A 14,754-nucleotide genomic window follows, 5' to 3' on the forward strand; every position below is an offset into this window, starting at 1 on the left:
ATAATCACTCAAAAAATCACAAAAAATAATTATTAATTTAATTAATAATTCTTAACACAAAATACTTTTGTGTTAGAAATCAATCGATTAATTTCAGTTTCTGAGTGTTTAAATTCTCTTGGAAAATGGCATATAAATATTCATATGTAGATGTAAAATTAATTTATAGTTAAAAAAATTTAAAAATATTTTTATTTTTAATATTTATAGGTGGATACAGACAGTATTGGATACACTTCATCTAAAACAAGCATAAGAGGAAAAGAAACCGTGCGTCCAATGTCCAGAAAAGATATTTTTTATTCGGGTAGTGTTTTGAATTTGCCCGAATACCGATCACAAAAATCACTTGCCAGCTATCGCCAAAGTATTTTGTCTTTACCAAAATCCATGATGAAAGATAACGATAAAGATGATGATGAAGAAATAGATGGTCTGTTTGATATGAACTATTTATAAGTTGAAAGAACACAACTAAAATATTTATTATGTATTGCAGAAGGTTGCTGTCCATTTTTACCAGAATCTATTAACTCTGTATTGTCTTCGATGATGGACACAAGTTTACTTAAAGATCCTGTATTTATGATTATTGGCATTAGCAACGTGTTTGGCATGGCTGGACTCTATGTACCTTTTGTGTATTTAGTAGATGCTGCCAAAGAATCTGTAAGTTTTGATAGCCCATTAAAAAACAAAAAATAATTGACATAACCAAGGTTTTTTTTTTATTTAATTGTCTTTATTTGATAAACCTTTAGAGTTCAAGTATTGATTCAAGTCAAGCGTCATTCCTACTGTCCATTATTGGTATAACCAATACCATTGGACGTGTAGTCTGTGGTTTTGTTGCTGATTTCCCTTGGGTTGATTCCCTGTTCCTCAATAATATATGTTTATTAATTAGTACGGCTGCTGTTGCTGCAACACCTTTTTGTGTCACCTATACTCATTATGTTATAATGGCAATCTTTTTTGGAATTGCAGTCTGTGAGTATTAATAGACCAAAATGAAATCACATAATTTATGCAATTTAACCAAAATATATTTATTATATTCTAGCTGGCTACATATCATTAACATCCATTATTCTTGTGGATCTATTGGGTCTGGATAAGCTTACAAATGCTTTTGGTCTTTTGATATTATTCCGTGGAGCTGCTGCAATTATTGGATCACCATTGGCTGGCGCAGTATATGACTTCACAAAATCATATGACTGGCCATTTTTTATGGCTGCTGTATTCTTCCTGCTTTCGGCAATAACCAGTTTTATGGCAGCTCCATTAAAACGTTATTTGGACCAGAGACAGATGGCCCTGCCTCAAGACGATGATGATGCGCTGACACCAATCGATGAGGATGATGAAGAAGATGATGAAGAGGAAGACAACACACACCATCATCATCATCAGGTCCCCACTATCATTGAAACAGCTCCTACGCCAAATAAGCCACCATTGCAAGAAATAAAACAGATAGAGTCTGTGGTTTAAATTTTAATAAAACCTTAATTTTATTTTTTTTTACTTTAAAATATACGTCATCTAATTTTCTAAGCATTTACATTTACACAATTTTTTTTTTTCTATATTTAGCTATTCTCAAATAATAAACTATGAGAAATATTTTTAAATATGTAAATAATTGTTTTATTTCTTGATGATAAAAATATTTCTATATTAATTAACAATTATAAGTATACCCAAATGTAGATGAACATTATTGTGTAAATAATAATTAAGAAACGTTTGACTAATTTAAACATTGAATTATTCAATTATACAAGTATTTTTTTATTTTCTCTTAATGTACTTTAAAAAAATTATTTTACAATGAAAAAAATATGTCTAGAGTTATATATTTAAATTATAATTATTTTTAAGAGCGTAGGCACAACAGAATGCCACTTAAAACACATGTAGAAGCTGTGATAACTTCTTGATTTATATTTTTATCTAAGGGGCATTTAAGTTGATAGGAGACACTACATTTGTTTTAACAGGTTTTTAAAAACTTGCGCGTTTTACTATAAAATTAAACGTATACTTTTAATACATTTCAATTTGCTTTTGTAAATAATATAATAATTTTTAAAACCATATTATTTTAGTAAATAATTATATTTAATACAAAAAAGTACCAATTATTATTTTCATTATTGCATATATATATATTTTTTTTTTGTTTTCTAAATAGAATTTTGAAAGATGAAAACCACTATATATATTATTTATATATATATAAAAAAAAAAATTACAAAAATAAATAACTTATTGTGTATTTATTTTTCATTGCTTGTTCTGTGGTTTTTCTGGTTTTGATTTGAATTTCAAGTACAGCAAAAATATTCCTAGTGTTGCAAATGTAGCACAGGAAATCTATGTAATAGAATAATTGGAATTCCAAGTATGTCATTTGATCATAATTAATAATTTAAAATACTTATTTAAAGGTTATGTGACAGGTACATACAATATAAATTTTTTTTTAAATTTTAATTAACTTTAACTTATTTGATACCTAATGAATTAGATTCTTATTATATTTGAATAATTATTTTACTATTAACAGTATTAACCACAGATATTTATATTACATAATATAGATATCTATGTATTAAAAAATTTGTTTATAGTTTATTGAAAAAGTTAACTTTAACATATTTGTAAAAGTATTATTAAAATGAAAGCTCATTAAAACCAATTTTTATGTTACCATAGTAATTAGAAAACAATAAGTAATCGTCTATTTCCTTTTCGATTTGTAGTTGTGATTATATAACTACCTACACTTCATCCTTAATTGGGGCAGGGATAATAGTAACAATGACTGTGTATTAATAAAAAACGACGTAAAAATTTTGTGAGATGTAAAAATAAATATAAGGTATACTGAGAAGAATTTGTTTGAAATGACTGTTAGCCCCCTCTCTTTCAGTCCTTCCCTCTTAAGAAAATATTCACGTATTCTTATTTTAACATCAAAAAAAGAAAATCTTAAAACTTGTACGTTAAAAATGTTCTTGAAAAAACGCACTGCATACTGGTATACTTACATTCACTCGACCGTTTATGGTCGTTGTGTTGAAGTACTTATGGATCCCTGTTAGGTGTTTTTCTTCCGGAACATCGGTTGTCATTTTGTTTCAATTTGTAAGTAAATTCTCTTGTAATAATACTAAACAATATTACGATATTGGAAAAGGTTTTCTTATTTCTTTTCACTATAATAAATGCGATCAAAGACTCACAGTTGCGTTGTGGGATTTAATTCAAGTACGATTCACGATTTCGCAAGATCCTAAAAAATTGAATTATTGAAATGCAAGTTTAATCGAACAATTCAACAAAATATATATCGGATTAGTCGATTCACAATTACCATAGAGTACTATATTAATATTTTATAAATATAATGGTAATACTGTAATAGTACCTACCTGTAATACATCGTGCTTACTTGATACACCCTCAACGATGACCTAGTCTCGGTGTATTAACCACGGTTTTACCAATTTTTTTTTCACTATTTTTCGTTAAAGTAAATTAGTACTTACAATTCAGTGATGATTTTTTACAGTTGACGGTTGTATATTGAATACGAATTATTTACTTACATTTTTCATATTATGTCTTGTATTTGCTATTTCGGTATGTCTAGTATCTACAAGGTTATAGCTTATAAATATATATTAAATAAGTACGTATAATACGTAGAATGTAGAAAACAAGTCTCGTCAGCCCCATCGATAATAAAAATTAACATTTTATTACATTGTTTTTTGCGAATATATATACGTCAATACGTCATTTCTGTGAACATGCATTTCTATAGTTTTTAAAATTAAAAGACTCTTATTCCAGACATTTGTTCCAGTACTAAACCGGTATCCCAGGACTAAAGATAAGTAGATAACTTATAACCGGGTATAATTTTCTGTATCATATTACGTTTTGACATTTAGACTACCCTGAAGATGTTCTGTAGAAGTATAAACAGGAGTTTTATATTGGTTATTACATAAGAAATAAAGTTTATGAGTGTTATAACTAATAAGAGAGAGTATTATGACCTATAAAACAATGCTATTGCAAAATATTTAGTTTATCTATGTATTAATATTATGTAAAGTGTGGTGAAATATTATAAATGTGAATTTATAATATTTTTATTAAATGGTTAAATCTTATTACAAAATTATTAAAATGCTATTTTAGTATGTGAGATAATTTTTAGGTTACAACTGCATATTTATAAGTATGCACATAAGTACATATATAAACGTATAATATTCATATTATATATATAATAATAATAATATTGTGTTGTACTTCAATTTTTGATTAATAACACAAAATGGATTTGTTTGGAAAGTTTGAATTTAATTTTTATGCACAACAATAATAGTTATCTGCTAAAGTGCTAATGCTAAATACTAGAAAAACGAATTCGCGGTCGCATGGTATCTTTATTGTATACCCATTACGCCGTGTTATAATAATTTGTAACTGTACCTGATGAAATAGCCTATTTTAGTTTCATAATTTTTGGTAGAATTCGAAATACTGCGGGATACATATCAATTCTATACTTCAATGTATTATTATTATCAATCTTATATAATGGATCTAATAATGGCACGATTTATATTTTAAATATAATATATGTATATACCTAAACTATTACACCTGATAATGTAATTCATTTTAACTAGGTAATTATTAGCTTCTGTATTGTTTTTTTTTTTTTTTTTTTTTTAATCCAAGGTAAAAATAAATGAAATACAAATGAAAAACGAACGGAAATATTGTGCACGATACCGTGGTAATTCATTTATTATCATAATTATCAAACGAACATCAACGGGTCTCGGTCGACTTTCGAAACGTGAACGTTCAACTGTGGCATTTCCTCCAATAGTCGGCCGGCGAACACGTTCAAGTAGTTTCGCTCGGTGTTGCTGTGATTGGCCAGTACAACCGTTACCTTGTTGTGCACGGCGTCCAGCACATCGTGGTGAGACATCTCGCCGGTCAAGTACAAACCGGCGTCAACGCCGCGCAACACGGACGCCCCCGAACCGGCCACGGCAGCGGCCGAGTCGATCGTCGATTCTGTAAAACGCGCAGGTGACAAAAACACATAATATTATTATAATATACGAGAACATAATAAATTATGATATGAATTATTTCAATCGCTAAAAAAACTGAACATTTTGATGTTTTTATACATATAAGTAATACTATTACGTGTTCAACTATTACAATAATAGTTGAACAAGTATAGTTTTGTTTTTGAAAAAAAAAAAAATAATGTTAAATTTTCAATCCAAATCTTGATATTTGTGCTGATGTAATACTTTAAAATCAAAATGTGTTAAATTGGATTTAATTTAACACCATATACCAAAAATGACGAGAGTATTAAATCAAAATCAAATTACCATGATTAAATAACAAACATGTTTTAAACAAATTTTAATGATTGTAAATTGACTAAATAAATAAAACCCACATTATCTGGTAGGTACCATTTTTTGATAATAATCTGTAAAGTGTGAGTTGATTTGCATTAAATATGTCAGATTATACTCATACATCTTTTGTAATATTGTCGACCACGGATCCGAGGGGTTAAGGGACTTTGTTAATTTAAGATGTGTCATATTTTATTTTGGCATTTATACGTATAATATATTTATAATAATACGTAATTTGTGTTGTTATTGAACATTAAATTTCGATAAAATACGATTGAGAACATTATTTTTGGTATTATGATTGAGAACGCTCGAGTTTTTTATTTTTTCCGACGTGGCCAAATGTAATCAATAATCTGTTGATATATGTTGGACTTTTATCGGATTAGCCGGATATTAATAGTAACTTAAATACTAAATATGAGAGAATGATATAATAGTCAATTTTACAGCTCTCATCCAGCAATATATATATAGTTACTTAAGTTCTAATTGAAACTCAAATAGAAACAATATTGAAAATAGCTACAATACAGAATAACAAAAAAAGAAATACCAAAAAAAAAAAAAAAAAAAAAAAAAAAGGATAAAATACTTAAAATTCATAGTAAATATATGTGGTATGTGTGAAATAAAAATTCCAATAATTATTATTAAAATATTTAAAGTATGCGTTGGCTTAAACTATCCTACTATAACTGATATATAGGTAATTAAGTTTTCATTACAAAATATTATATTTATTTCATTTTTATACATATATATTTCATAATTTTATAAGTTCTGCAATTTTATATATTTTTTTTATACATATAATATATACTACACAGGTATTAGATATTTTTATAAGTTCTTCGTATTTTAAATTTTTTATTCATATTATATATTACATATTATTAGGCGTTTATTTGTATACGATTATAATTATTAATTTATGACTTTTTTCAAGAATATTTATTTTATGTATACTGAATTTTTCAAAAGCCAAATAAAGAATATAGCAACGTTGCACGTAAATTCGTTCTCAATCATATTATTTTTTGGATATTTTGGGTCAGCGGTAAGTTCTTTATTAATTTGAAGTGTTCACAATCGTTCGACCAAAAAGGTATAAAGTTCTCAATCGTTCAATAGCCTTAAAAACTGATACATCGTACAGAACATTTAGAATCCTTACAAATTTCAGATTTATAGAATTGTGACTATATATTCCTTATGGCCTATGGGTTACGATGCCTGTACACTATTGATTATATAAGTATTTAAGTACTTACATAAAATATGAAAAAGTATGTAAAAAAATTTGTGATTTACCTAATGTCGATCCTCTGGCTAACGCTATCATTAAATTATCGACACCCAAATGACATTTAATCTTTTCAATAGCAGCATTGATTGTCAACTCGTTTCTAAATTGACAATAACGACCGGCGCCCATATTAGATGACGGCAACTGAAAAAATTAATTTTGTTATTATTATTTATTTTTTATTTTGATTGTTCTCATACTGAAAAATAATATGCTAAGTATATATTCAATTTTTAATGATTAGAAAAACTAATTAAAACAAAAACTATATTTTTAAGTCCATATCTATTTGAGTTTCACGGGTTAAAGTAAATTTATTGAATATACAGTATTTAATGGCAAAATGTGCAAATATATTTTTAATATTTTAATTTATTTATTAGTTTTTAGTTTTTAGAACATACTTAGTCTTATTTTATATTATAAAAGACTGGCTGCATATTGCATTGTAACTTGCGTATAGAGGTATACTAACCGATTCATTTTTGTTTGCGTAAAAAAAAAGATTGCATTTTGAAGATTTGGCAACTTTATTTAGCGTCAATAAAGAACTCGAGTTGCATAACACTTGAAGTTGAGAATTATTGTAGTGTACAACTCTGTAAAAAAAAATATTCCACAAAATGTTAATCAATAACATAAATTCTTAGGTACCAGCATTGTAACACTAAAAACTGAATTGCTAATTTACTTGAAATGTTTGTCGGCTTGAAAGTCTGATGATTCCACAATAGCTTTGATTTCTATTCCACTTAATGGAGTATTATCGCTCAGTGACGCCGATAGAGTTACAACATGGCTAAATTCTGGATTTATGTTTAGCGGTTGTATTGTAGACACTGTACCATCTATGAAAATGTCATAACTCATTTAACTGATTTCGTTACGAAATAAATTCGCCATAGTAAAAATTCAATTATTCGATAGAAAAAAAAAACTGTATATTCTTACCAAAACAACTTATCAACCAATCAGTTAAGCCATTTTCCACAGCGTCCCACGAAGTATGAGGGGAATAAATGGCAATTCCTCGACTAAGACATCGACTAACGATACGACTCTACAAATAAACATGAAAAACATATAAAATACAGTAAGAACCTATCTATATGTGTCCGATTCTTTATATTCCATATTATCACCATGGCGAATAGATATAATTAAAAATGGCTGTTTTACCAGTTGTATATAAAAAAACGTTAGTTATTTAACTAATATATTTTAGTTTTAACTTAGTTTTATATGGTTTAAACGATAAACAAACATTTTTTTTTTATACTTTGAAATTTTCAACTTTTTTTTTATCGAAAATTTTATTACTGTAAGCAAATGTTAATGTAATTTTGTAGTATCGACTACAGTTTTTTCAATATGAATTCCTATTTTTAAAATATTTAATTAGAATTCGATAAAAAAAAAGTTCCCATTAATAAATTATGTTATTAATATTCTGCATTGATTTTTTTGTGTTATGTTTAGCAAAGAATTTTAATAATAACATATAAATAAAGTTAGATTTATCATATACATATATTATTTTTATATTAAAATATAATTTAAATTTGAATAAATAATAGTTAAAAATGGATATTTTTGTGATTTGCAGATTATCTAGTCAACTGTGAATTATTAAGCATATTATCTTACTATTCGTAATATACCTGCAGATACTTATAGTTGGTTACAACAAATATAGAATGATTATCGAAATACTTTTTAGAGTAAATGTGATGTAAAACACCCCAAACATGTTTAAAAACTATATTGATACATTTCTGCATCATAGGTATACTATACATACTCATATGTGTTTTGTAACGATATAGCAGTGTCCCCAAAATAAAAACAATCAAATTTAGTATGTTTAGATATCAAAATATACAAAAAATTTTACAAAATACGTTAAATAATAACTTTGAGTTCTTAAACATTGTAATACGACAATGAATTTTCATTAAAATAGTGTACACGACATAGCATAGCGAATTAGTTGCATTTTTTATCACCTCATTAGGAGCAGTAAATTACTCATCGAGGTAAGCCATTTTTTTTATAACGATAATTAACTAGTCATTTAGTCATAATGTTATTGAATTTCTAAAAATGTATACATTTACTAATCTTATTTTTGAACGAAAATTAAAATAAAAGCAAATATACGTACCTTCCAGGCGTCCGAAGTAATTCTTTTGAACGGAGCGAACACTGGTGGATGATAGGAAATGATGAGATCGGTGTCGACACTCACGGCTTCTTCAAGCACATCCTCGGTTAGATCGTTGGTAAGGAAAACGCGGCCGACGGGTTTTCGGACTTCCGGTTCCACCAATAAACCAACATTGTCCCAAGACTCAGCCAGAGACAACGGTGCCATCTTCTTCAATGTTGAGACGACTTCCGTCAGTGTCGCCATACTCCTTTGGTCGGTCGCGGAACAACGATTTATAGTCCTGCAAAGGTGACTTCCAGGACGTGACGCAGTTGCTGACGTTGCTGTAGAAAATTGTTATTTAAAAAATTGTAATTCATATGGACGTAACAAAATTTTCATTATTAATCGTTGACTTAGACTAAAAATATATTATATTAGAATCATTAGATACGCTGATGCATGCGATTCGATTAAAAAAAGTAATAGTTGGAAGAGGTACCTAACAAAAACTCTGCTGTATTTAGTGAGTAGGTATCGAGTGTATTTACCTCGTCGTTGAGTAAGTCACTTTATATAGGTATACACATGCACCCACTATTTGGATGCTGCGGTACGCAAACTCTCTATTACCTTTTCCACGAGGTGTGGATATGAATTAAACAGTACGTCATACAAACGTACATGTAAGTATAAATTTATATAACGTATATTATATGACAATATTTATTGCGAAATTTATTTTAGCGCCTAGCGGTAGCCAAACTTAAGAGCAGCGCAATCTTAATGAACGGAAAAAAGTCTTAATGCCCTATCATATACCCAATGTCGTAATTTTTTTTGAAGGAGGGAGGTTAGTCTCCCCAATGAAATTTTTATATAATTTTAAGAAATTCTGTATTATCTATTTGTCATAGATAATATAGAGTATTTAAAGTATTTTCAGTATCTATTTAACTCAAAAAATATTATTCATTTAGATTTTAGAACCCTAGATTATACCAAAATTAATTTAGTTACCGAAATTTTAAATTATCACATTATTGACCTGATAATGAATATTCAAACAGACACTATTGTAATAGTTTTAATAAATATTAATGGTATTTAATAAATTCTATAATTAGGCACCTATACATAATATAATAAACAGAGTATATGATATGTAAGTGAATAGAATAACAATATGATTAAAATAGTAGATAATGTATTTAATAATAAGATGAATACTGAACAATACAAATATTTTAATTTATAAGATGCATGTATCAGAGCATAAGTTTTCTTTTTGTAGGCTTTATAGACTAGGTTTTTCTGAAGTTGGGTAGAGTCTGCTCTATCAGTCCATGCTGCATTAACAGATATAGACTATGATAATTATTTGCCTTCAATTGTTTTAAAAATAATTCATACTTCCGGTTGGCAACCCACTTACACAATATTGTGATAAGCGATAACAATTATAAATTCATAAATGGACGGAGACATTCTTTGACTATACATGTGATTAACAGAATAAACAATGCATAAGACATATTTTTTTAAATAAAAGTTATAATATAGCTTAAAACTCGGTTGATCGGCGCTTTTCAACAATTACAGGAGCAGCCCAGTAACCTACTATAGACACACCTATAAATACAACTATAATAGTCTCTTATTGAGAAGTTCTATCAGGCTTAATAATAATTATAATACATATTTTTAGTCGTTTTTTAATTTTAATTTTTAAATAATTATCCCATATAACATACATTAAAAATATATTTTGAATTAAAATTACAATTTCTATACAATACAATGATATAATAACATTACAAAGATTAAAGTATTAAACAAAGTTAAATATTTTTAGGATAGTCTTATATTGATTCCATTTTCCAAATTTTTACCAACCCATCATCACTGCAAGATGCTAAAACACCTTTAACTACAGGATTCCACTGAACAGAATTTATATCCTGTAAATGAGCTTCACTCACATTTGAAATACATGAAAATGAAGGTTGATTACGGTCAGATAAATCTTCTTCTTTAAATATTCTTATAGAATTGTCACCACATGCCGTGGCAATTAGATCTGTCAAATGGCACCAAGTAACATCATAAATTGGTCTTGTATGAAATCCACTAATTGTGCATACACATTTGTACACAAAATTTCCATCTTTAACGGAAATTCCTTCAGGGTTTCCTGAAATAAAATATGATATTAAATTTATAATGTTTAAAACAATTAAAAAAAAATTTTTTTTTTATTTACCAGGGAGATATTTTTGCCATATCTTTAAAGTACGATCATCACTACTAGTCACAATTCGATCACCAGTCTTGTCAAATGCTAAACTCCAAACAGTTGATGTGTGTGAGCTTAAAGTACCCACACAAGTCCAATCTTTGTCTGATGCATCTTCCATATACAACTTAACACTGTTATCATAACTAGCAGATGCCAAAATATCTTCGTGAGGATGCCATACTACTTTCTTAACATCTTGTGAATGTGCATTTAAAACAGCTGCACATTCGTATTCATTATCCTCCCAAACTTCCCATACCCATACAGATTTATCACGGCTACAAGTCGCCAACATTGAGCCTGATCTAGACCATGCCACACTTTTAACTTCATTTTCATGACCTTCTAGTGTTGCATTACATTCAAACTGTCCAGATTTGTTATCCCAAATAGCTATGGTGGCATCAAAACTTGCTGATGCTAAACTTTGACCGCAATATGACCATGCAATTGCTCTGACAGTACGCTGATGACCATCAGCCAGTAAACACTTTAATGTACTTTTATCACCATCCTTAAAATTCCACAGTCTGATGGTTTTATCTTCGCCACAGGAAGCCAACATCTGTCCTTTTGGATGCCATGATGTATTCCATACGATACCAGAATGTCCTTTTAATGTACAAATAGCTTTTAATTTTCCAGTCATTTTAGAAAATTATTATTCTGCAAATAAAAATTTCAAAATATAATTTAATAAATATGACAGCTTTTAAAATATTAAAAATAATAATAAGAAGTTCTAAGACCTAATAAATTAATATATACTTATTGTTTTGTATTATATCTACACTAAATTCACTTATATTTAGATCTCAGATAAAATAAAGATTATTCATTTTGGACACTGTTATTTAAAATAAAAAAATGCAATTAACTTTTATGTTTATTATGACTGTCAATCTCACAATATAAAATGATTAATTTTTCAGTAAAAATTACATGAACAGATTAAGAACAAAATAATTTTTTTGTTTTCACTTAAAGATATTTTTCCAATGGCATGCATCTAACATGAATCTCAATAATGACCAAGTAATATGTAAAATTAATTACCTACATAAATTTTGGACTGATACAATAATTATTTCTGTTATAGATAAAATACTGAAAAATTATTATGTATATTACTATAAAATTGGTTTTTGAAATTAATACACATATTTTTTTTTTACATTTTAATTTAAATTGAATTTTCCAAAAAAACATATCCTATATATAATCAACGATATTATAAAAATAACAATGATAAGATTTTACATAGTAATTAGTTATGCAAGTTACAATAAATACATAATTTTCTAAATTTAATAAAAAATAAAAAAAATATGTATTCATTGAGTAGTGGTTATTTGTAATATTTTATAGTTAGTGCCTAGTATATATAATCAATGCTACCACATATTTGGAGACATACATGTTTTAATGATACTTTAGGGAATTTAAAGGCATATACGAAATGGACATGATTGGGCCTTACATCTGTTAAACATTTATGTCCCAATATTGTTGGTAGTATTTTTTCCCAGGCTTACATGATATGAATTCAGTCATTCATAATATATAAACAATATTGATAAACTTTATTCAAACTTGTGTATTGTGTATTTAATATCTATATCTAAAAAAAAAATTAAATTGGTGTTTTAATGTTTATGTTACACCCACATTTCATATATTTTTTTATATTATAAAAATAATTAAAACTAAGGCCAGGATTTTTATGCATTGCATATTCTTTATTTTTATAATATCTGATAATAATTGCTTTAGTTTGAAATGTCCAAAAATTACGTCATAATAAATAAAATGGTTAGTTATTTATTTTGCATGTTTTACATAAAATGTATATTATTGCAAATTTCCACAATAAACACCTAAAATGCATGACTTATGATGTATTTTAGTTGTGGTGATTGGTAAAATAGAAAATAAAATATTGTCAATCCAAAAAAATTAATAAAATAAATACTCAAATACCTTATTTAAATTGTCATAAATATATAACTGCTACAGATTATTTTACAATTATAGCATTTGAATGATGATAAAGTTGTTATTGTCATAAAATGTTGTTTATTTCAAGTGTGTTAAATATAATGTGTTGTTTGTGGATCTACTTAATTTTTACTTTCATTATTTAAAATACCAAGTATATTAAGGTATTTATGTATTTCATACTAAATTATTTAACACATGTATTTAACCTTCTAAAATTCTGTCCAAACTAGTAAAACTATTCTTTCTAAAATAACTGAGTTTGTGGATTATATATATATAAATTTGTAAATTTTTAATTTTTTTAGCGCGTAATCAATTTTATTTCATATAGCTTCCAAGTTGAATAAATAAATACATAATTCAATATCTTCAAACATAAACACATTGTGTAGATGGTTCACAATTAAATACTAAAATTACCTACTCAATTCTTATAATGTAATAATATATAGTAAAAAATACATTTTTACAATGCTTCATGATGATAGTACCTCCTTTATCTGGGTAATGCATTATAAAAGATATTTAAACAGATGCAAAATTGTTAAAAAATCAAAAATCAGTTTACATCATTTAGTAATTATAATTGGCACAAGAATAAGAAATTATAATTACAGTTTACCTTTAACAAAAGTGAAGCTTCTGTAGCTGTTTAATAGGCAACGGAGATTAAGTTTTGAGATCATAAATAATACAGTTGAAGACAAAACTTGAATTATTCGTAACGCGTTTATGACGTTAATTTAAAATTAAGTGTCAAAACGTTAAACCACAAATCCACAATATATAATACAATATTATATAATGAGATTCAGAGGTTCTCTTTACACATGTGAGTTTGTGATAACTGATCTTACATTATTATCATTGAGCAAATTAAATTTATCACATTATATATATGAATATTACGATAAATCAGTGTTGCCTCTACGACGCATCGCGCACACAATATTTTTGATTAATAATTATTGGCGCGACGTGCCATCGTTGATCCAGGATTAAGGAATTTGTATTTTCAAGAAACATACGAATTACGAATATATACGATCCATTTTTTTACTTGACCAATGACCAGTAAGCGAATTTTAATTTTCTAAAGTTGTCAAGGAAATAGTCTGCTATGAATTAGATAGCTGAAAGTAATTTAAAAAATGTAAGAGATCTCATTCTCATAGTCAAGTATCCACAAATTGGGCTCGTTTCCAATAATTCATCAATTATGTTTAAATTGGACAAAACACATGCTGCTACAAGATTACACATGATACATGATTATGTAAAAATATTCTTGAACAAGGTATTTATCATGCTATAATTTTAAAGAAAAAGAAAATAAGAAGAAAATTAAAATTAATTATGAATAGTTAAAATTAAAATGATAAAATGCCATTGTTTGAAGTAGTGCTGGTATAACATATTTAATATTTACTACAATTATTGGTTATGTATAAATGGTAACAATTAATAAGTTATTAATTATTATACCTTAATCAATTTTATTGAAATAACA

The 14,754-nt window shown here is 27.1% G+C and overlaps 3 protein-coding genes across 7 annotated transcripts in view; 1 reads left to right on the forward strand and 2 right to left on the reverse strand.

Moving 5' to 3' along the window:
- Positions 1-1,567, forward strand: part of LOC112603314 — a 63,771-nt gene extending 62,204 nt beyond the window's left edge. For 3 of the 4 annotated variants that reach the window (XM_025351832.1, XM_025351834.1, XM_025351833.1), the window contains exons 6-9: positions 211-433; positions 500-669; positions 762-990; positions 1,064-1,497. In XM_025351832.1, the coding sequence (XP_025207617.1) occupies positions 211-433; positions 500-669; positions 762-990; positions 1,064-1,497 (1,056 nt within the window). Of the gene's footprint in view, positions 1-210; positions 434-499; positions 670-761; positions 991-1,063 lie in introns of all 4 variants that reach the window. The other variant, XM_025351831.1, reaches the window with a different exon arrangement.
- Positions 1,568-2,285: 718 nt separating this feature from the next.
- On the reverse strand, positions 2,286-4,070 carry LOC112603315 (up-regulated during skeletal muscle growth protein 5). Its single transcript, XM_025351835.1, is given in 3 exon segments — positions 2,286-2,319; positions 2,321-2,382; positions 3,060-4,070. Coding segments are annotated over 3 exon segments (180 nt in total). The 5' UTR covers positions 3,144-4,070.
- A 739-nt stretch (positions 4,071-4,809) lies between these two features.
- Positions 4,810-14,086, reverse strand: LOC112602646 (probable cytosolic iron-sulfur protein assembly protein Ciao1). 2 transcript variants are annotated; one of them, XM_025350838.1, is made up of 7 exons: positions 13,867-14,086; positions 8,960-9,288; positions 7,747-7,855; positions 7,487-7,643; positions 7,271-7,394; positions 6,801-6,939; positions 4,810-5,118 (listed from the first exon to the last, which is right to left on the reverse strand). In XM_025350838.1, the coding sequence occupies exons 1-7, from the start codon at positions 13,928-13,930 to the stop codon at positions 4,853-4,855; spliced, it is 1,188 nt and encodes a 395-aa protein (XP_025206623.1). In that variant the 5' UTR covers positions 13,931-14,086; the 3' UTR covers positions 4,810-4,852. The 2 variants fall into 2 exon arrangements, with proteins under 2 accessions (XP_025206623.1, XP_025206628.1); XM_025350843.1 differs by lacking the exons at positions 4,810-5,118; positions 6,801-6,939; positions 7,271-7,394; ... (1 more) ...; positions 7,747-7,855; positions 8,960-9,288 and adding exons at positions 10,737-11,138; positions 11,208-11,909.
- Between the last annotated feature and the right edge of the window lie 668 nt (positions 14,087-14,754).

This window comes from Melanaphis sacchari, unplaced genomic scaffold, assembly GCF_002803265.2.
Source record: "Melanaphis sacchari strain LSU unplaced genomic scaffold, SCAv2.0 Contig105_pilon_pilon, whole genome shotgun sequence".
NCBI classification, from domain to species: domain Eukaryota; kingdom Metazoa; phylum Arthropoda; class Insecta; order Hemiptera; family Aphididae; genus Melanaphis; species Melanaphis sacchari.

What these genes read in the sequence shown, in the direction of transcription:
- LOC112602646 (XM_025350838.1), bottom strand. Translation starts at nt 13,930, where the DNA reads ATGATCTCAAAACTTAATCTCCGTTGCCTATTAAACAGCTACAGAAGC. An exon ending in TTGGTTGATAAGTTGTTTTG is followed by an intron (nt 7,644 to 7,746) that starts GTAAGAATATAC and finishes ACATTTTCATAG; the next exon opens with ATGGTACAGTGTCTACAATA. An exon ending in ACGCAAACAAAAATGAATCG is followed by an intron (nt 6,940 to 7,270) that starts GTTAGTATACCT and finishes TAATTTTTTCAG; the next exon opens with TTGCCGTCATCTAATATGGG.